At 32.4% G+C, this 19,935-nt stretch overlaps 5 protein-coding genes across 6 annotated transcripts in view; 3 read left to right on the top strand and 2 right to left on the bottom strand.

Moving 5' to 3' along the window:
- Positions 1-292: 292 nt before the first annotated feature.
- On the bottom strand, positions 293-6,235 carry LOC124541903 (arginine-hydroxylase NDUFAF5, mitochondrial). The gene is made up of 6 exons (XM_047119825.1): positions 5,831-6,235; positions 5,000-5,151; positions 4,123-4,230; positions 1,951-2,096; positions 1,477-1,660; positions 293-506 (listed from the first exon to the last, which is right to left on the bottom strand). The coding sequence occupies exons 1-6, from the start codon at positions 6,141-6,143 to the stop codon at positions 309-311; spliced, it is 1,101 nt and encodes a 366-aa protein (XP_046975781.1). The 5' UTR covers positions 6,144-6,235; the 3' UTR covers positions 293-308.
- Positions 6,236-6,465: 230 nt separating this feature from the next.
- LOC124541914 (small integral membrane protein 12) lies at positions 6,466-7,985 on the top strand. Of its 2 annotated transcripts, none has more exons than XM_047119839.1 (3): positions 6,466-6,500; positions 6,772-6,901; positions 7,773-7,985. In XM_047119839.1, the coding sequence occupies exons 2-3, from the start codon at positions 6,772-6,774 to the stop codon at positions 7,901-7,903; spliced, it is 261 nt and encodes an 86-aa protein (XP_046975795.1). In that variant the 5' UTR covers positions 6,466-6,500; the 3' UTR covers positions 7,904-7,985. The 2 variants fall into 2 exon arrangements, with proteins under 2 accessions (XP_046975795.1, XP_046975796.1); XM_047119840.1 differs by lacking the exon at positions 6,466-6,500 and adding an exon at positions 6,598-6,637.
- Positions 7,986-9,088: 1,103 nt separating this feature from the next.
- On the top strand, positions 9,089-10,407 carry LOC124541988 (zinc finger protein 808-like). Its single transcript, XM_047119933.1, has one exon. It carries the CDS (start codon positions 9,348-9,350, stop codon positions 10,341-10,343), a length of 996 nt encoding a protein of 331 aa, XP_046975889.1. The 5' UTR covers positions 9,089-9,347; the 3' UTR covers positions 10,344-10,407.
- A 3,139-nt stretch (positions 10,408-13,546) lies between these two features.
- LOC124541999 lies at positions 13,547-14,784 on the bottom strand. The gene is made up of 3 exons (XM_047119949.1): positions 14,748-14,784; positions 14,169-14,393; positions 13,547-13,697 (listed from the first exon to the last, which is right to left on the bottom strand). The coding sequence occupies exons 2-3, from the start codon at positions 14,382-14,384 to the stop codon at positions 13,611-13,613; spliced, it is 303 nt and encodes a 100-aa protein (XP_046975905.1). The 5' UTR covers positions 14,385-14,393; positions 14,748-14,784; the 3' UTR covers positions 13,547-13,610.
- Positions 14,785-18,776: 3,992 nt separating this feature from the next.
- LOC124541986 (serine/threonine-protein kinase BRSK2) overlaps positions 18,777-19,935 on the top strand; it is a 64,349-nt gene continuing 63,190 nt past the window's right edge. Inside the window, exon 1 of the mRNA XM_047119931.1 lies at positions 18,777-19,064. The gene's annotated coding sequence lies outside the window, so the exon portion shown is untranslated. The remainder of the gene's footprint in view (positions 19,065-19,935) is intronic.

Raw genomic sequence — 19,935 nt, 5'->3', positions numbered from 1 at the left:
CAGACGAATTGATACCCTCCTTTTTGAAGTCGTTTGAAAATGACTTTTTAAATATCAACGAAACTGTCATCGGAATTTTTGGAAACAAAATTAAAGTTCTAATAAATCTTTAAGTGTAATAATGTATTATAAATAAAGATATATTAATCATTAACTCTTAGTAAAGCAGGATATAGCTGATTTTTTAGGGAATCGTCACGAAATACGTGAAAGTGAAGGTGCGTTTATCTTTTTTCCTACTTTAATAACTAAACCATATGAAGTGGGTATAAACTGTGAATAAAATACAAAGAAGGTTTTAATGATATTTATTTTTTATCGTCCTCCGTCAATTCTATTCTAGTTGTCTCTTTGATAATCTCGTCGATTTTATCCAAATCTTTCAAAGATAGCTCGGCTGTCCCTCTCTCCATTGGTTTCGGTTGAGTCGGGTCTGGTTTCCAGCCGACGAAGTTTATTATTTGGAAAGTAGCTGGTACACCTCGACAGCCGCGATCTGGTATTTCCTGCAATCGACATTTTTAAAGTTACAATAGACTATTTGACAATGCGAAAAATAAATTGTGAATTATTGTAATCAGTGTATATTATGAGTTTAAAAACGGTTATTTACTAACGAAAGTTGAAAATAATACTTAATTTATTCAAAAATACATAAATAAACATGCATTTTTTCAAACGTTTGTCACGTGACACAAAACGCTCCTGATTGGCCGGGCTTATCATGAAGTCACTTTCTTGTAAACCTTGCTTTTCTACTATATTTACCACAGATTAAAATACAAGAAAGTGACGTCACCGACCACATTGTAGCGCCGTATTGTCCAAGTAGCGTTTTTGCGCGCTATTTAAATATGGAATTTTTAATATGATATTTTTCGGCAAATATGTACTAGAAATAAAAAAATCAACTTTTTCTGGGTTCCTTAACTTCTACTAAATAATATAAAATGGATTTTAAAAACCAGTCACATAGCCTATTTATATAAACATTAAAGTAGCGTGAATATACTACCTCCGTTATCAAGGATCCTCTTAAACGAGCTTCGTTTACTTCTGAAGGGGATTATAGTTTTACTGCCTTTAAGGGTTGTTAACAAGGATCCAGATCCCGAGAAGTCCAAACGAACACAAGTTGAGTTTCTTTCGCCGATTCTTCTCAGGTCAGAGTGGTTGATTTGACCATCAATAAGTAAGTGTAACGCTTGTGCGCTGAATAAAAGGATTTGAGTTTGAGTGGCAGCGGGACACGTGGCATGTGACTCACCTTGCCGTACATCTCGTCGTAGAGTGGCAGCGGGACACGTGGCGGGGACTCACCTTGCCGTACATCTCGTCGTAGAGCGCGGCGGGACACGTGGCGGGGACTCACCTTGCCGTACATCTCGTCGTAGAGCGCGGCGGGACACGTGGCGGGGACTCACCTTGCCGTACATCTCGTCGTAGAGCGCGGCGGGACACGTGGCGGGGACTCACCTTGCCGTACATCTCGTCGTAGAGCGCGGCGGCGGCGAACTGCGCGCGCGGCGCGAGGCGCAGCGGGCGCGTGCGCGCGGCGTTCGCCTCGCCCTGCGCGCGCACGTCGCGCATCACGTGCCACGCCGACGGGTACCACACCGTCAGGCTGTCCACGTCCACGGTCTGCAGCGTGAAGCCCGCCCTGCGCACACATACTAACCATTACACGAATTATCGACTACTTATTCTTCCACAGCCCCATTTTAAGCATAATGGGAACCCAATAGAGCTCTGACAGTTCCCTCTCCTACTTTAATATTTTTAAAATACTTTCTGAGGCGCCTCACGGATGCTTCAAGACGATTGATAATGGTCAGACGCCCGGGTTGTTTGCCAACCCTGTACCCTAGATTAAGAAAATATAAGGGCTTATTCACCTGTATGTATTCGTACTATACGACAAAAAAATATTTGTTGTTAATCGTAACTCACGCATTGAGAAGGCCTCCTATATCGCGTATCTGGGTGAATGGTGATATATGAGGGTAGACACCGCCGAGGCGCTCCATCTCAGCCAACTGCAGCGCCTGACGAAGTTCCATTAGGGTGTCTCCGCCAAAGACGCAAGCCATGAACACCTGGAGTAAACAATCTATTGATATACAAAAACGAGTTTGATAAAATTGGGCAATCACAAGTGCAATTTTGATGTGCTTTATATGTTTATTATTAATCTCAAAATAATAACAGTCAGGTTTAAGTTAGCACAGGTGAATTTTCATGTGCTTAATAAAAACTTTCATGTGTCGGAAAAACCGCAGCCTATGTATTCGTTGATCCCAGTCCAGCAATGGAATATTTTTTTACTAATGTTGATTTACTTAGTGGTAGAGCTTTGTGCAAGCCCGTCTGGGTAGGTATCGCCCACTCATCAGATATTCTACCGCCAAACAACGGTATTTGGTATTGTTGTGTTCCGGTTTGAAGGGTGAGTGAGTGTAGTAAGAACTAAATAAATGTTTAAAAATACAGTGAAGAACTTTTATATTTTCAATCAACACTGAGTTGATAAGTATAAACATATAATATACTTAATTCAAGTATGTTCTTCAAATTCTTTTTTTTTTTAATCTTCTTTTTTACAGAATTGTTTTTAATGAAAAGGTATAACAGGTTCGGAAAGTAAATTCCACCGCGAAAAACCGGCAAGAAAGTCAGTTGTTGCTCTTTTCCAACATTTTAGTGTATCCTGTATGAATATAAGGTATAACTCCACGCTTTTTTATGATCTATAAGTTTCTTTGTTGAATAACATGCAGAGTCGGATTTAAAGTTCTAGAGGCCCTGGGGCCACAAAGCAGTGGAGGCCCTAGACCAACAGGAGCGTGGAGACCCCAATAATTATATTAACTTTTTTATTTCAATCAGTAAGCTATGATTTATTTATTGTTATCGGTAACTTTTAACACATTAAGTAGTAAGATTATTATAATTTGACTAGTAAAAAAAAAAAAGTAAAGTAACAGCCTGTAAATTCCCACTGCTGGGCTAAAGGCCTCCTCTCCCTTTGAGGAGAAGGTTTGGAACATATTCCACCACGCTGTTCCAATGCGGGTTGGTGGAATACACATGTGGCAGAATTTCTATGAAATTTGTCACATGCAGGTTTCGTCACGATGTTTTCCTTCACCGCTGAGCACGAGATGAATTATAAAGACAAATTAAGCACATGAATCAGCGGTGCTTGCCTGGGTTTGAACCCGCAATCATCGGTTAAGATGCACGCGTTCTAACCACTGGGCCATCTCGACTCATAATTGGGGATATAGCTCAGTGGTAGAGCATTCGACTGCATAATTTGACTATATCTCGGTATTTGTTAACTCGCTGAAAAGTATTGTGGCCTCATGTGGAGACCCCAGGGCAGTTGTCCCGGTAGCCCTGCGGCCTAAATGCGGCCCTGATAACATGCTTTGTTAAATGTAATTTCAATTTAAATTTATTGATGGGGAAAGTTGAAAATGTCTGCGCCTATTAGGCTATTTGACAATGCGAAAAATAAATTGTGAATTATTGTAATCAGTGTATATTATGAGTTTAAAAATGGTTATTTACTAACGAAACTTGAAAATAATACTTAATTTATTCAAAAATCCATAAATAAAAATGCATTATTTCGTAAAAGGGTTTGACAGGTGACACAAAACGCTCCTGATTAGCTGGGCTTATTATGAAGTCACTTTCTTGTTAACCTTGCTTTTCTACTATATGTACCACAGATAAAAATACAAGAAAGTGACGTCACCGACCCCATTGCAGCGCCATATTATATATTAGTAGCGTTTTTGCGCGCTATTTAAATATGGAATCTTTAATATGATATTTTTCGGCAAATGTGTACTAGAAAAAAAAAATCAACTATTACTGGGTTCCTTAACCTCTACTAAATAATATAAAATGGATTTTAAAAACCTGTGAAATAGCCTATTTGAGAACGAATGACAAATGCAAAGAAGGAATTGAGTTTAGCATTGTGATTTTTATCACAATTACGGTCATCCAGATTATGAATTAAAATGTCTTAACTTATGAGGATATAGAACATTTTGAAGTACCATTTTAAACACCGAAGAATACCCTGTTGGACTACCAAAATCTACTTACTCCATCTGGTTTTAAACAGTTCATCACTCTGTCGAAGCATCCCGGCAAATCATTGATCCAATGTAACGCCAACGAGGACACTACTAGATCGACACTGTCTTCTGGAAACTGGAAATTAAATTAAAACCAATAATTATCATTTAAATACAATCATTAGAGAAGAACCGGCAAGAATCTCAGTAGTTACTCTTTTTCAACATTTAAAAAAAATACAGTCATGTTAGTTACTACAATTATTTAAATTAATATATCCTGCCTGGAAGTCAACAGGTATTAATTCCACGCTTTTTTATCATCTACAAAATCTTGTATCGAATAATACGCCTTTTTCACCAATGTATTTTTTATAAACGATTTAAATTTTTGAGACGGTAAAGTTAAAAATGTCTGTGGAATTTTATTATAGAAATGGATACCTTGCCCCAAGAAAGATTTATTGACTTTGCGGAGTCGGAAACTTGGCGTTATAAGCTTATCCTTACTTCTAGTGCTTATACAATGCAAACCTGTCTGGGTAGGTGCCACCAACTCATGATAAGTTATACCACATAATAGATTATGTGGTGTGTGCGAAGCAACTTTGTTTGTTCTGATAAGGATGTATGAACCAGTGTTTACTATATACAAAAAGGAAATAACATCATCCCAAGGTTGGTGGGGTATTGGCAATATTAACATCTCACAGTCAATGTCTATACATAGTGGTGACCACTTACAATCAGTTGGCCCATGTACCACCTATATTAAATATGAAGCTATATATCTATTTAGCTATCTATCTTTTCTGAGTCTCTAAAAAAGAGTCTAAGAGATATTTACACTGACTCATTAAAATTAAATACATAGTAAATAAATGTATTTTACCTTTTTAACTTACATCAAATTTTTCTTCATCGATTACCATCTTTTCAAATTGCACCCCTTCCCCCACAATAGCTTTATCTAGATTCGTCTGTGAACAATCACAGAGTGTAACCTTTTCTACACAATCAGGGAGAAAATGACGAGACACATACCCGCGACCAGCTCCTGCAAAAAGAAGAAAAGTCTGTTACACTTAAAATATTTTGTTAAGTCAAAAAATATAGTAAATAGTTGTTTTTAAATGTAAACAGAATCTGATAAATGTTAACTTTTATTTAACAGCGGAAAATCGATAATTGCCTGCTGGCCTTTTTATTCTTAAATTGGAGTATGGAAACATTTATAGAACTGTTGTTTTACTTGGTGGTAGGGCTTTGTGCAAGCCTGTCTGGGTAGGTACCACACACTCACCAGTTATTCTACCGCCAAATAACAGTACTCAGTATTGTTGTGTTCCGGTTTGAAGGGTGATTGAGCCAGTGTACTACAGGCACAAGGGTCATAACATCTTAGTTCCCAAGGCTGGTGGCACATTGACAATGTAAGGAATAGTTAATATTTCTTACAGCTTCATTGTCTATGGGTGATGGTGACCACTTACCATCAGTTGGCCCATATGCTCGTCCGCCAACCTATACTATCTTTACAAAGAAAAATATTCAAACTAATAGTGGTCTTCTAAGTTGTCTATCAATAAACAAGTAAAAAGTAAAGTAACAGCCTGTAAATTTTCCACTGCTGGGATAAGGCCTCCTCTTCCATTAAGGAGAGGGTTTGGAACATATTCAATAAACAAGTGTTACTATAAAATAGGGAGGTTGCCAAAAAGATAACAATTACTTACCAAGTTCAACGGCATTTTTGAACGTTCTTTTAATATCGAATATCCTATCCGCAGTTCGCCAACCGACCTCCTCTTTGATATACTCTGATTGTTCGTAAATTTCACTTTGAGCTGCTCTCTCTTTTTGCAATATTTTTGCTTTTCTATCAAATATATTCATAGTACGATATACCGAACTAGCGGTTTTCTTCTTAGGATTATTTGTACTCTGATGTCGATGAAATTGCTTATTACATACATACTTAAGCGTATTTAATGTTGTTTTTAATTTGCATATCCCATATATAGGATTTAACAATTGAGTCTGAGCCATTATGATTAATTAAAAGCAATAAATAAATATTATTGTGTAACGCTCATATTTTTAGGTTAGATAAACAGCTGACTGGCTGACATATTTCTTTAATATTGCCATGATTTATGATCGTAGCAAATTACGATTGGTGATAGTAATTAATATAATTAGGTGATAGAAAACTTTTTCAATGCAACAATAAGCATATTGAAAAAAAAATCAGTACGGCAATTAAAATCACACATAATAAAAATGTTGTTTTTTACTTTATGTGGTTAAAAATTACATTTCAAATGTAATACAAAGGCTCATAATTCGAATATTATGTTGTGGCAACATTTTCCCTACAAAAGTCAAAGTCACTTTCTCCTAATCGTAAGAAATTTCGAATTATTTCTTATTTTACAAAATAATGTTTATTAAGTAAAATATTCTATCTAAAATTACTTGTAACCATTTTGAATTAATATATTTTTATATTTAATGAATCTATCTTAACCAAAAATTCAGACGTTAGTTTAATTTGCATCATTACAGAGTTTTATTACAACAATGTTTTTACCTATTACATAAATATTCAGTTAATATCTAAAACTGCAAAATTGTTTACTGTTAAAATTATTGATTTCTTGACATAATTTTCCAGATGTGGCCGATATTAATGCAATTCTTGCGTACAAATGCACCGTATATAACCTTACCTATAGCGGCTGTGGTCGGCGTTATTGGATACAATCTAGAAAGTCTGTTATCAGATAGATATACACCTTACAATAGTAAGTATTAAATAACAAATTATTAATTCAATACTACTACAATACTACAGTTATTTGTATATAAACAAGTAATGTATTTTTTGTTGCATTTTTACAATGTACCAACATTAGTATAACTAGAATCAAATGATATGCAAGATACACCAATGTTATAGACAAGATGATGTCACACAAAAATCATAGCATTTAAATATCTTAATACATACATATTATATTTCAGATTATTATATTTGAACATTGACATTAGTTAAGACTGAAATCAAATATTCATTGTATATGAAGTTTTTTTTTAAATCAATCCTGCTATTGGCTGCAGTGTAAATACCAGTAGAACATATTGTTGATAATGTCATTCTGCGTGATTTTGGCCAATGTTTATTTCTTGCCCAAGGCTTCAAATCCAGCATCCATGGCTTTATTACCACTAGTTAACCCAAACCACCAAAAAACGATAATAGTATCAATATAAAATATGTTATGCACTACTATACATCTAATTCCTCTTTAAACTAATATTATTTTCTTAAGTTCAAAACAATAATCTACTCTTAATTAATTAATAACATATTACTTCAACAAGTATAAATTTAATTACTGATTGTTTGAAACTATTGACCTGCCCCACCATGGGTGCAATGCTGATACTAAATATGCTACAGAATTTTTCTTGTTTTTTTACATTGTACATGTATTATTTACAAAAACCTTCCTCTTAAAGCAAATCAATCTCTTATCACTTAAATCTATCTATTAATAAACCACATCAAAATCTGTTGTGTAATTTTAAAGATCTAAGCATACATAGGGACAGACAGCAGTGACCGACTTTATTTAAATTATGTAGTGATTATATATATAATATTATTTTCAGAACCTGTCCAAGATCAAAGATATGAAAGATTGGAGGATGAACTACTTAAAGATCCGACAAATGTTAAGAAATTGAAATACCAAGAAAATGTACTCGGAAAGAATGTGCCTCCGTCTTTACAGAAGAACTAGTCATTTTGTAGTTTGTAAGTTTAGATAGATAATTGTTGCCCCTTTGTTTAAATAAAAAAGAAATTAAAAATGTTAATATTTGAATTTAATGTTTTATCTTACTTTGGCAAGTCAATAATTTGTGTCACAAAACTCCTGCGAGTAGTCCATGGTAAATTATTACACTGTACAGAGAATTGAAGATCTTTAGACTACTTTGTGAAGATTTTGAAGAAGATGTTCATTCTTTATGTAGCCATGTCACATAAAATCACTCAATTTTATAACTATGATTTGGTTTATCTTCAATCTTTATTTGGTAGTTCAACGAAAATATTATTCAGAAAGTATTATATTACGAACTTTGTAATTTACAAACTAAAAACTTGGATAGAATAGTAGAATGTATTTAATACATTAAAAAGAAAATTATTGTAAATTTGTGGTATTATTTGTAAATAGATATTGTTTGCCATATATAATCTAGTAATTTTACTATGGCAACATCTAAAAAAGAAGTTATTTTTTTAAGTCTATTTTGTTTTTAAATGATTAATCATAATAATATTCTTATTATTAAAATGTTATATACTTCTTTATTCCTTATAATATAATATGCATTGCAAAGTTTCACAGTTGTTTTATTTGTTAACCATTTATTTAAAAAATAATTTCGGTATCTCATTGCTGAAATTATGTATGACGATAAAAGCTATATATATTTTTTTCTAAACTTCTCTTAAAATTGTAAAATTTATAGCATTAAGAAGAAAATACAACTGTTATCCTACAAACAAATATTTTAATGATAAAAAAAAACGAATGTATCAGGCCTATTTATTAGTTCTTGGAAATCATTTTCTCGTAAACTCACTTATGCTATACATACTTAGGGCAGAATAACCAAATTCTATTTTAAAAAATATTTTATATAACATCAAATTTAAAGCAGTTAATAAATAAAAAAACATTTAATCATCAACTTCACCTGAAATTTCACTATGAGCCACACAAATACAATTTAGACTTACGTATATAACAATTGTAAATGCTTTAGTATGAAATATCAACATTACAATTTCGTATTATTATATTTTTTACTTATTAATAATTAAAATGTAAACAAAATCTATTTATGACAACTGTGAAGCATTCAGATATTTACTTTTTTAAGGCTTGCAACAAAAACAATGTCAATGTTAAAAAGTTATCGCTGTCATTAGCTCTAGAGAAAAAAAACCAACGCGCTTCGCTTCTCTTTTGGAATTTATGGTACTGTAACAAGGCTCGCTTTTGTGTTTCACTTCGGAAAAGTTTTAAATTTTCGGATACAATCATGTCAACAATGCGTTAATTGCTTCAACAATCATAGTATTATAAAGTTAGGAGTTATTTTATGGAAGCATTAACTAGATTTACGGATCAATATTCGAGTCACTGAAATGTCCCTATAGCGTCACTGCAAATGGAGACAAAGTCTGGGGTTGGAATTACTGACCATTGGATAAAAAGTATGATGGAGCCGGCCGGTAGCGACAAACAAATACTGAACGATAACAGATCATCTGTGAAGCGCGAAAAAATGGCTGAGGCATACAACGGTCAAGACAACAACATGACTTATGAAATTAAGCAACAAACCGAAGGGAGATATCGTTGCGACGTGTGTGATTTAGCGTTCGAGGGCATGGAGTATTTGATGTTGCATAAAAAATTTCACGGTAACGACAAAGACACGCCGACTATGGAACCAGAACCGCCAATAATTAAGGAAGGACCGAAGAAGCGTCGCAAGTTCAAATGCGACCAGTGTGACGTGAAAGTGAACTCGCAGTACCATCTCGACATCCACCGCAGCAAGCATGAAGGTAACGCATCCAAAAAGTACATATGTCAAGTGTGTGACCGCAGTTTCGTCGCGGCCCAGTTCCTCAAGAGCCATATGCAGTCCCATTCGGCGACGAGTACGATAAACTGCGAGATATGTAATAAAAATTTCACAGGTCAAGCATATCTGAAACTACACATGCAATTACATAATGATATAAAGAAATTTAAATGTTCAAAGTGCGACGAAATGTTCCCTACGAAGAATTGCTTAAAAATTCATATGAAAAAGCATACGAAGGTGAAAAATTTTAAATGTGATTTCTGTCAAAAGTTGTTTGTATCCAAAATTACGATGGAGAAGCATCGTCAGACCCACGAAGGACAGCCGATGGACTGTCACGTAAAATGTACCCAGTGTGATAGAACTCTCCATTCATCCTTACTACGTACTCATATCGCAAGAGCTCATCCCTCCACTATCGACGACGACGTCAAACGTCCACATAAATGTTCAACATGTGGAAAAAGCTTTATTGTTAAAATCAATCTCAATTTACATATTAGGGTATGCCACCCAGATCTAGCAGAGCCTGAAGAGGAGGACGAAGATGTTATGACGGACAATTCTTAGCTTTAAGATTAGTTGTATACTATCATGTATTATTAATGAATAATTATACTTTTTTATGCTAACATTTAAATATATTTTTATTTCCTCAGATAGTTTTCAACAACATACTTACTGAAGTATGCTCTTGTAAGCATTATTAAATAATTGCTTTACATGATTCATTAAATATAAATTACAGGTCCGTCCATGTTAATTGGGCTTTATAGCAATATACAAAGCCATCTGTTTTATTTTGAAATTTATACAAGGCATAAGCATCCTTACATTTCCAGCAGATTCATTTAGTTTCATTAAAAAAATCCCAACAAAATGCCATTTTTTCTATTGAAAAAGAATTTTTAGCTACTACGGTTTATAGTTTACTTATATATATATATTCCAATGACAAACAGACAACAATAAAAAACTTTGTATTGTTGTGAGTAAGCCAATGTAACAACAGGCACAAGGGTCATAACCTCTGTTACTGAAAATTGGTAGCAAATTGGTGATAAGAAATACCTACTCTAGCGGCAATTGTGTCCACATACCATCATGGTTTATTGTCAGTCTTCTTATTTTTTTTTTTAACAAAAGCTTAGACTATTAGGCATATAAGATTTTTTTTCTTTTCTGTTATAATATAAACATCATGAGTACTTTTCAACTTTTGTTTATTATTTATTTACCTTTTTAACTTTTAGTGTTGCCATATAATACTGACAATATACAAAAAAAAGATTAACTTATTATAAATTTAATTTTAATAATATGTAACACTAAAACACAATAACACTTGCCTAAACAGATTCCATTTAATCTTTCGAACAATAGATATATTGATTTATGACAACTTGTGTGACAAAATAATCGCCTGAAATCTTCATAGGCTGCGCTGTTATTAAAATAATTTATGATGGCATTGTTTTACACAAACTAAATACACATACAGTATTTGTCTTTCTGTTTAGCGTGGTCCCGAGGCCGGGCTAGTTGCTACAAACAATTATTATTTATTTATTTAAATTAACATGGTTATTTTTATTATCACAGTTATTAATTACGGGATATTTACCATGTTTTTTATTTTTATCCACTCGATATTTCGACATTATCTACGAATGTCGAAAAAAATAAAAAACATGGTAAATGTCCCGTAATGAATAACTGTAATAATTATTATTTATATTTTTTTTTGAAAGATTATCTACAATTTTTATTATAACTGCGAAAGACATGTCTCTGTATGTTACACCAAGCCCTCAAACCTACTGATGACGTTTGGTATGTAGCTTGAACCTCAAGGGTTTGTAAGTTACCCTTTTATAGGCGGACATATGAGATGAAAGGGTTAAAGTTGTTAATTGGTATGAAGAAGAATACGCTGAAATAAAACTAGGTAACTTGTATTATAACTCCAAGCTACGACCGAAGGAAAGGAGTAGTAACTATAAACAACTCCCTCGGTTTCACTCAGTATTCTTACTACACAGATTGAATCAGGCTTTTTTTGTTTACAATTTTATAATATGAAGACATATTATTTTGTATATGCAAATGTAACATATATATAAATTATATGACAGCGTTATCGCTAAAGGAATTTTAAAGACAACCTTCTAACCGTAACTTAACCTATTCTTAATCCAAATTCACCAAGGATGAAACAGGTACACATTTTTGGTATAATAGTCGATACTGTTTAAAAGACATTGGTGAAAAATTCAATTAAAATCGACTTAAAATTTCGTTAGTTTACAGAGTTGTATTAAACGTAAAGCTAAAACCGGTTCGAAGTACCGAAACGTACTCTGCCGAGAAGAACCGGCAAGCGACTCAGTAATCAGTAGTCATTTGTAATTTAATATCCAATTGTCTTATTTTTAATTACCATCTAGCAAAGGCCAAAGATTCATGCTCGCCGAGCAATACCGAGCTATTTTTGGATGATCTATTGAAAATAACAAAATTAAAGTTTAATGCAATTAAAAAAAAATAACGACTGTCAAAGTTTAAAATTACTTATATTCGAAATAGTCTGTGCTCTCTTGGCACAAATAAAAGCCATATATTAAAAAAACAAATTACTTATAAATTTAATATCAAATAAAGATAAATTAATTCATGTAATTAATGCTGTAATATATTTTTAATCTGTCGTATTTTAATCTACAATGATGTTTTTTTTTGATTTTAGGAACACAAAAAAGCAAGGTTCAAATCAAACTTGCCACAGCGCATTTTTTTTTACAGTTTCAGTAAATAAAGTGCAATAGCATGGAACACGCATACCAAGAAACGCTCTCATGCGGTGGCGTACGATTTACGCTGATAGTGTTGCTATATTCAAATATAATTTTTAAGTATTATGCAGACATTTTAATTTCGTTTACAACGTGTAAAATAGGCTATGGTACAACGCGATTCGGCATGTTTGATGTGAATCGCATTTTTAGTTATAAAAAGGCTTACCAACCTTTTGGAAATATAAAATAAAGAACATTTAAAAAATATATTATCTGTACATTTAAATTTGTAAAATCACTGTTATTTAAATATATGTCAGATGTATTTATTAGTAACTTCATTTACAGTTGAGGTCAGTGTCAATCATTGCAACGAGCAACCTGATTTAGGAGTCTCGGGCGATATTAAAACCGGCGACTACCATACTACTATTTTTTACCATTGTTATTTATTTCTTTTTCTTTTCTTTAAGGGTTTTTAAGAGGTATTAAGGTGACAGGTAGACAGCTTGTTGGCAAAACTAACCACGCATAAATCGCCACTGCTGCACTAGCCTTAGTAACTGAGATGTCACATCCCTTCTGCCCGTAATTACACTAACTTACTCAAATCGAATCCTTTAAACCAGCCAACAATACCATGTATTGCTGTTTAGCGGTAGAATATATGATGAGATTAGACTCAAAAAGTCTTAAAACTGATTACCTAAAACTAAGTTAAACACGGTTATTTTTACTCTTATATCTAGAATGATTTTACACATTTCCACCATTTTGTTTTCTCAATAAAACTTGAAACTCTTTGTTAAACATAATATAAATATATTATGAATGATTGCATGAATATAAAGTTATTAACACTGTGTAGGTATAGCTTTCAAGATAATATATTTTTTTAATTTAATTAGTTTTTAGTAAATTTTTGTGATCCATATAAGCTACTCAAAAATATAACCAAGGGCAAATAAAAACAATAAAATTAACGTGAATATTTAATACATAAATAATATTAACATGAAATTATAATTTAACAAATTAAACTTTAAACCGTAGCTGGTGTCTCTTCAGTGCCATTTGTTTTGACTTCATTTTCAGCAGTTTCAACCTTCGTCTCGGCTTCATTTTGTTTCTAAAAAAATGTATATTTTTTTTATTATTGGTAACGGGCAAAGGTAAATAAATTTTAGTCCCAATATTATATATTGGAATTTAATTAACAAAACATATTACACATTACAGTAACAGCCTGTAAACTTCCCACTGCTGGGTTAAGGCTTCCTCTCCCATGAAGGAGTCGGTTTTGACACCACATGGAATGCACACGTGGCAGAATTTCGATGAAATTACGAGCATTTATGAGCATGAGATGAATTATAAACACAAATTAAGCGCACATATATAGTGGTGCTCGCCTAGGTTTGAACCCGAAATCATCGGTTAAGATGCACGCGTAACCACTACGCCATCTCAGCTCATTACGTCACACATTAACGATACTTAAATTCTTAAATAGTAAAATATTAATAAAAAGATTAGTTAAAAATAGGTTTATTATCAACTCGCACGTGTGCCGATAATATAGAAATTAAAAAAAACTCACGTCCGCCTTTTTCAAGTCCTCATCCTTCTTCAGCGCCAGTTCCCTGCTGACTTCCCTGATCACCTCCAATTCGTCTAGAAACTTCTGAGGTAAGGGATCGAAGATACTGATTGGTTTCTGGTTGTCATCGTTTATATTCTCAATGAATTTTTCGTAACGATTGATCAGGGTGTTGTACCTTTCCTCCGAAATCTGGATGTAGCGGTTGTACGGCATTTTTGTTAGCTGAAAAAAATATCTAATAAAAATTTTGCATATCCTGTGAACTTATTAGTACAAATGGGACAATTACTCTGTCTGCATGTTTGTTGCCCTTTCACAGCTAAAATATTAAAGCGAATTTGATGACATTTCTTATAAGGCAAGCTTGAACCCCAAGGATAGGGTATACTTTACTATAACTAACAAATGGCGGACGACAAATATTTATTAATTCTGTAACAGATAATTAAAAAAAAACTAAAATTCCTGATATCAATAGAAACACACCAATAAAAATATATGACATATATATTAATACTGGGAAATATTTTTTTAGAATTATTATTAATTATATATATAAGGCAGGAAATGTCTTACCTTAGGGCGACCGAATGTAAAATAAAAACAATATTGAACGTTCTCAAACATCAATATTCCGTTTTTTTTTTATAAACTGAATTTAATTTACAGATTTTGTAAACATTTTGTTTTTGTATGTTGATATTAATTGAGGTCGTTTTATTGTTTTTTCGGACGAATATCGAACAACAATATCATTCACAGAAACATCATAAAAATACGATTTCATTCGTTTTTTTTTTTGTTTTTTATTACAAGTAAATAATATAACACTAATAATCTACTTTTTATATTATCCGGGTATATATGACTGCACTCCTCCTGATGGTAAATGGAAGCATTTACAATTTAAGTTGTAAAATAGAGCCGAGATGGCCCAGTGGTTAAAACACTTGCATCTTAACCGATGGTTGCGGGTTCAACACGGGCAAGCACCTCTGAATACTCATGTGCTTCATTTGTATTTTTAATTCATTTTGAGTTCGGCGGTGAAGGAAAACATCGTGAGGAAACTCATTTGATAGAAATTCTGCCACATGGGTATTCCAAACCGCATTGGTACAACGTGGTGGAATATATTCCAAAACCTTCTCCTTAAAGGGAAAGGAGGCCTTTAGCCCAGCAGTGGGAATTTACAAGCTGTTGTTGTTGTTGTTTTTGTAAAATAAGATGTGATTTTGTGTAAGATGTGAAGTTGTGATTATTGCGTTACTTTATCATGTAATTCTGGGTCAAACTATGTAAAGTACAATGGCAAAAGAACTAATGTATAAATCTGAGTCGAATAATAACAATAATTATGCCTTAGGTCAAAAAGTGTAAAAAAAAGTATTGTTTTTCATATCGCACAAATGTTTATATTCTCTGATGTTAAAGGTCATATCAGTAAATAAAACATTGATTAATAACAATATAATTTGAATACGAACTTGAATTAATTTGTTATTAATATGTAAACACTGTTTAGTATTCTTTTTAATCTGTGTATTTATATGTAAATATAGGTAAGGATTTTTTGGGGCAACTGAAAGGTCAACATACAGTGGGACCTAAACGCAAAATTAGCTACAAGTTTTTAAAAAGTATAACATTTTTTTAAAATGAAATCTGTTTTTTTTTTATCTATAAAGTCTTTCTAAGATTTAGAAAATGTTATTACAGTTATTTAAAACGGGATACTTACCATGTTGTTTATTTTTGTTTGGTGGAGCTCGATATTTCGTCATTATCTACGAATGCCTTGTTTACAAGACACGAGAAAATATCCCATTTTATAAATATTCTTTTTTTTGAAAAAAACTTCACTTAACTGTTGTTTTTATTATGTACCAGATACTTTTATTTTATTAATAATAAAACCGATAAGACCGCCATTATCGGTGGTAGTGTTTCAATTGACCATCAATAAGAAAGTGTAATGCTTCTATATTGAATAAAGTTATTTGAGTTTGAGTTATTACGCACCATATTTTATATTTTCGTTTCTATAATCTACCCAATAATTGTTGTGTAATTTGTGTTGTACAATATAGTGTCTTAAATAAAAATAAATAAAGTTTTAAACTCTGAAATCCTAGACACCAAATCCAGGTCATGTGCATATGCATGAAAAAAAAAACTATATTTCATCCGTCTAAAATTCCCAGTTTTAGCTTGGAGCTTCAAAATTGTCAATTCGGAGCAAGCTACTCTTACGCGTGTAAAATAATTTTAGGCCCTCTATTGCACAACCTTCGCTAGTTTCGTGCTGATGTTCCAAAAAATAATTATTTTTATATAGGATTTTAAACTAACATGGTTATTTTTATTATTAAAGTTATTAATTTCGGGATATTTACCATGTCTCGTGAACAAGACATTCGTAGACAATGTCGAAATATCGAGCTCCACCGAACAAAAATAAAAAACATGGTAAATATCCCGAAATTAATAACTTTAATAATAATTATTTTTATTTTTTATTTACAAGGAATCTAATATGTTTCTTTCTTAATGCATGTATTGGCTTGTTTTATTTATGAAAGATATATATGATACGCGATGTTTTATTTTATTTTCAAGTGTCCAAAACTTAAGTTAACATATCATACAACAGTAATGCCACCCTAATATTTAAGAGGCGCGAGGCCCCTTTAATATTTAAACGCGAAAAGAGGGACGTTTCCACACCCATACTTCCGACATTTTGTAACGTGACGTCATCATACAAACACACACAAAAAAATACGAACAACAATAACAATACCGATCAAGCTTGTACTATATACAAGAATATCATTTCACCGGTCGTTCTATACGGGAGCAAGTGCGGACCAGCAGTATCAACACATTCAAGATCTTTCACGAAGATGAAGATGCTGATTTACATCTGTGTAAGTAAGTGTAAGTGTAACATGGAAGTATCCATATCTAGCCATCTGGGAGTACCCCCCCCCCCCCCAATTCCATCAAGTGGGAGAAGCGCGTAACGCGTTTTTCCAACGATGAAAAAAGAAAAGAATGACATGAAAGCTAATGCGTCAATGTTTTTATACAGAATGATGCTAAAGATGATGCAAAGTGTATAAACTTTATGTATTGTGTATAAACTATGCTTTATACTATAAAGCATAGTTAGGAGGTAGACTCTAGGAAGAAAACGAATTATAACTTGCTATAGATTTTAATGGGATCTATACCGATCTCATAAACGCGAAAGTAACTCTGTCTGTAGGTCTGTTTTTTCTTATGAAACCCAAATTTGGAATGGAATTTGCTATATCTACTTTTTTATGCCTAGCACCAACCGCTGTTATGCGGAGAAATCTGTGAACGGCAACTAGTTCTTTTATCTTTTAAAATGTGTACGATACTCATGTTGTACGTTTACATTGGAAGCCATTATCAAATCGTTTATTATGATATTATTGTTGAAACATAATACAATTATTGTTTTTGGAACAGTGGCGGCGTTACAAATTTGCCGCTAGTAGGCTTGTAGACTATTAAATTTTTGCCGCCCCTACTTTTTTTTGCAACATTTATGATTTGTGTTCTATGGTCCTCATTACACCGGTTTTTTCCCGTTATTAGTATGGTTATAAACTAGGTGATATTTCTGTCAGTTACTAGATTATTTTTTTAAGCCGCTATGTAGTGACGAGTGTACGGATTACGGACGTAATGTGTATACATGTAGTTATACGTTTTTTTCTTAATTTCTGTAATATAATAACAAATTTGGGCTAAATTTGCCAGCCCTCTAAATCTGCCGCCCTAGGCTCCAACCTACTTAGCCTATTGGTAAATCCGCCACTGTCTTGGAACCTTTAAGAAAAAACCCCAGGCCCTACAGTGTTCCAAATGTCCATGGGCGGTTGTAGTCACTTACCATCAGGAAAGCGATAATAAGATATAAAGAACTAAAATATTTGAATACAAAAATAAATATTAGCTGATGTATTTTAATTGGATTGGAATGCTTCCTAATCACGACATCATAGAGCTTGATAATGAATTATTAATAAATTCTACAATAATATTAAATTATATAGTACAGTAGAATATTATATTCAATAAAAAAATATATCAAACAAGACAAGCCAGAACAGGTACCACTCACCAGGGACATAACATATCAGTTCCAATTGGTGATGCTTCGGTAATGAAATAAATCTTTGGGCTGTTGGTTTGGCTACCATCAGCTTACCGATTCCTTTAAAAAAATAGTTTAGATACCGAAAAACCTATAAGAATATAAATTAGCAGTAATTTTTCTATGGTCAGTAAAATTATTTTATTTTGTGTATTATATTCCTGCATATTTTTTATCTGTATTCATACATTTATCTGAAATCATTTATAAATTATTTATAAATTATTTATAAATAAAAAATAAAATTTAATTTAACTATTTTTCCAAATCATTATGTGATTTATTCTATTCATATATAAAATAATGTTAAAAAAAAATTATGAACACAAAACAATTGCATCGCGTAAAACGAAACGCAAAACCACCCCTCAGAGGCTAATGACTCACTCCACCCCCAGTCGGAAACACACGAACGCACCCGACGGACCGCGAACGAGTGTATTAACACGGAAAACATATTTTACTATCCACATACAATTATGTAACATTTTCAAATTAATAAAAAAAAATCCAGTGTAATTTAAGCGGGAATGAATATATATTCAGCCAGTGTTATTAAAAATGTAATTATAAAGCTGTGTTCACACGAAGCGTGATGTTGAAGCAACGTATTGATTTTCTTGTGACGTGCGAAACGTTGTATGCGGAATCCAGTGTTATTATTAGATGTAGTGCTTAATTATTTAAAGTGTTCCTTTACAGTGAGTGCTATTTAAAATTTTAACAAACCAATTAATCCGTAACACGCGAATATTTTTAATATTAATTCAGTGCCTGCTAATTAAAAAAAAAATAAACAAATGCCAAATCGATAAAGCCAAATAAAGTATCAAATATAATTAATATCGATATAAAAATAATAATTTCAATTTAACACATACTTAGATTGTATACTATTTGACGGCGCCATGTTAAACCATAAATCGAATAAAATAAAAAAAATATATTATTTTTTTTTTAAATAATATCTAAGCAAAAGTTGAAAGCATCGATCGTAGCGCGTAGCATTCTAATGCTTAAAATTTTCGCCTACGACATTTAAATATCGTAGATACTTGTTTTTATATTTTATTTCAATAATTATTTTTTATTTATAATTTTAACTTAATACAAAACTATTTAAACCGTAATGAATACTTAAAGCGAATATATAAAAAAGAAATAATTTATCCAATTATCATAAATATTTGTTAATACTAATGTATATAAAAACATTATTTGAACATATTCCATATTCAAATAATTTAAACAGCAAATAAAAAGTAGGAAAAAGAAAAAAAATGTCCCTATGATATAAAACCTATGACAACAAAAAAAATAATTATAGGTCTTACACTGACATCGAAGAGAATCACTATATTTTATATTTTGAATAATAGTAAAGCTATATCTACTGGAGATTGTATAACATCTGGTCATACAATTCACCCATAACATTTTTAAGATAATCACCCCTAAAGAGCTCAGATGGTCCATTGGTAAGAACTCGTGTATCTTAACCGATGACTTCGGGTTCAAATACCACTATATATACATATGTGCTTAATTTGTGTTTATAATTCATATCGCGCT

This window comes from Vanessa cardui, chromosome 29 (genome assembly GCF_905220365.1).
Source record: "Vanessa cardui chromosome 29, ilVanCard2.1, whole genome shotgun sequence".
NCBI classification, from domain to species: domain Eukaryota; kingdom Metazoa; phylum Arthropoda; class Insecta; order Lepidoptera; family Nymphalidae; genus Vanessa; species Vanessa cardui.
This window is presented reverse-complemented; position numbering and strand designations above follow the sequence as displayed.

Coding starts and splice junctions, on each gene's coding strand:
- LOC124541903 (XM_047119825.1), bottom strand. CDS start 6,143: ATGGCTCAGACTCAATTGTTAAATCCTATATATGGGATATGCAAATTA. Junction 5,152..5,830: donor CAAAAATGCCGTTGAACTTG/GTAAGTAATTGT, acceptor TTCTTTTTGCAG/GAGCTGGTCGCGGGTATGTG. Junction 1,661..1,950: donor ATAGGAGGCCTTCTCAATGC/GTGAGTTACGAT, acceptor ATGTGTGCGCAG/GGCGGGCTTCACGCTGCAGA.
- LOC124541914 (XM_047119839.1), top strand. CDS start 6,772: ATGTGGCCGATATTAATGCAATTCTTGCGTACAAATGCACCGTATATA. Junction 6,902..7,772: donor TAGATATACACCTTACAATA/GTAAGTATTAAA, acceptor TATTATTTTCAG/AACCTGTCCAAGATCAAAGA.
- LOC124541988 (XM_047119933.1), top strand. CDS start 9,348: ATGGAGACAAAGTCTGGGGTTGGAATTACTGACCATTGGATAAAAAGT.
- LOC124541999 (XM_047119949.1), bottom strand. CDS start 14,384: ATGCCGTACAACCGCTACATCCAGATTTCGGAGGAAAGGTACAACACC. Junction 13,698..14,168: donor AGGACTTGAAAAAGGCGGAC/GTGAGTTTTTTT, acceptor ACATTTTTTTAG/AAACAAAATGAAGCCGAGAC.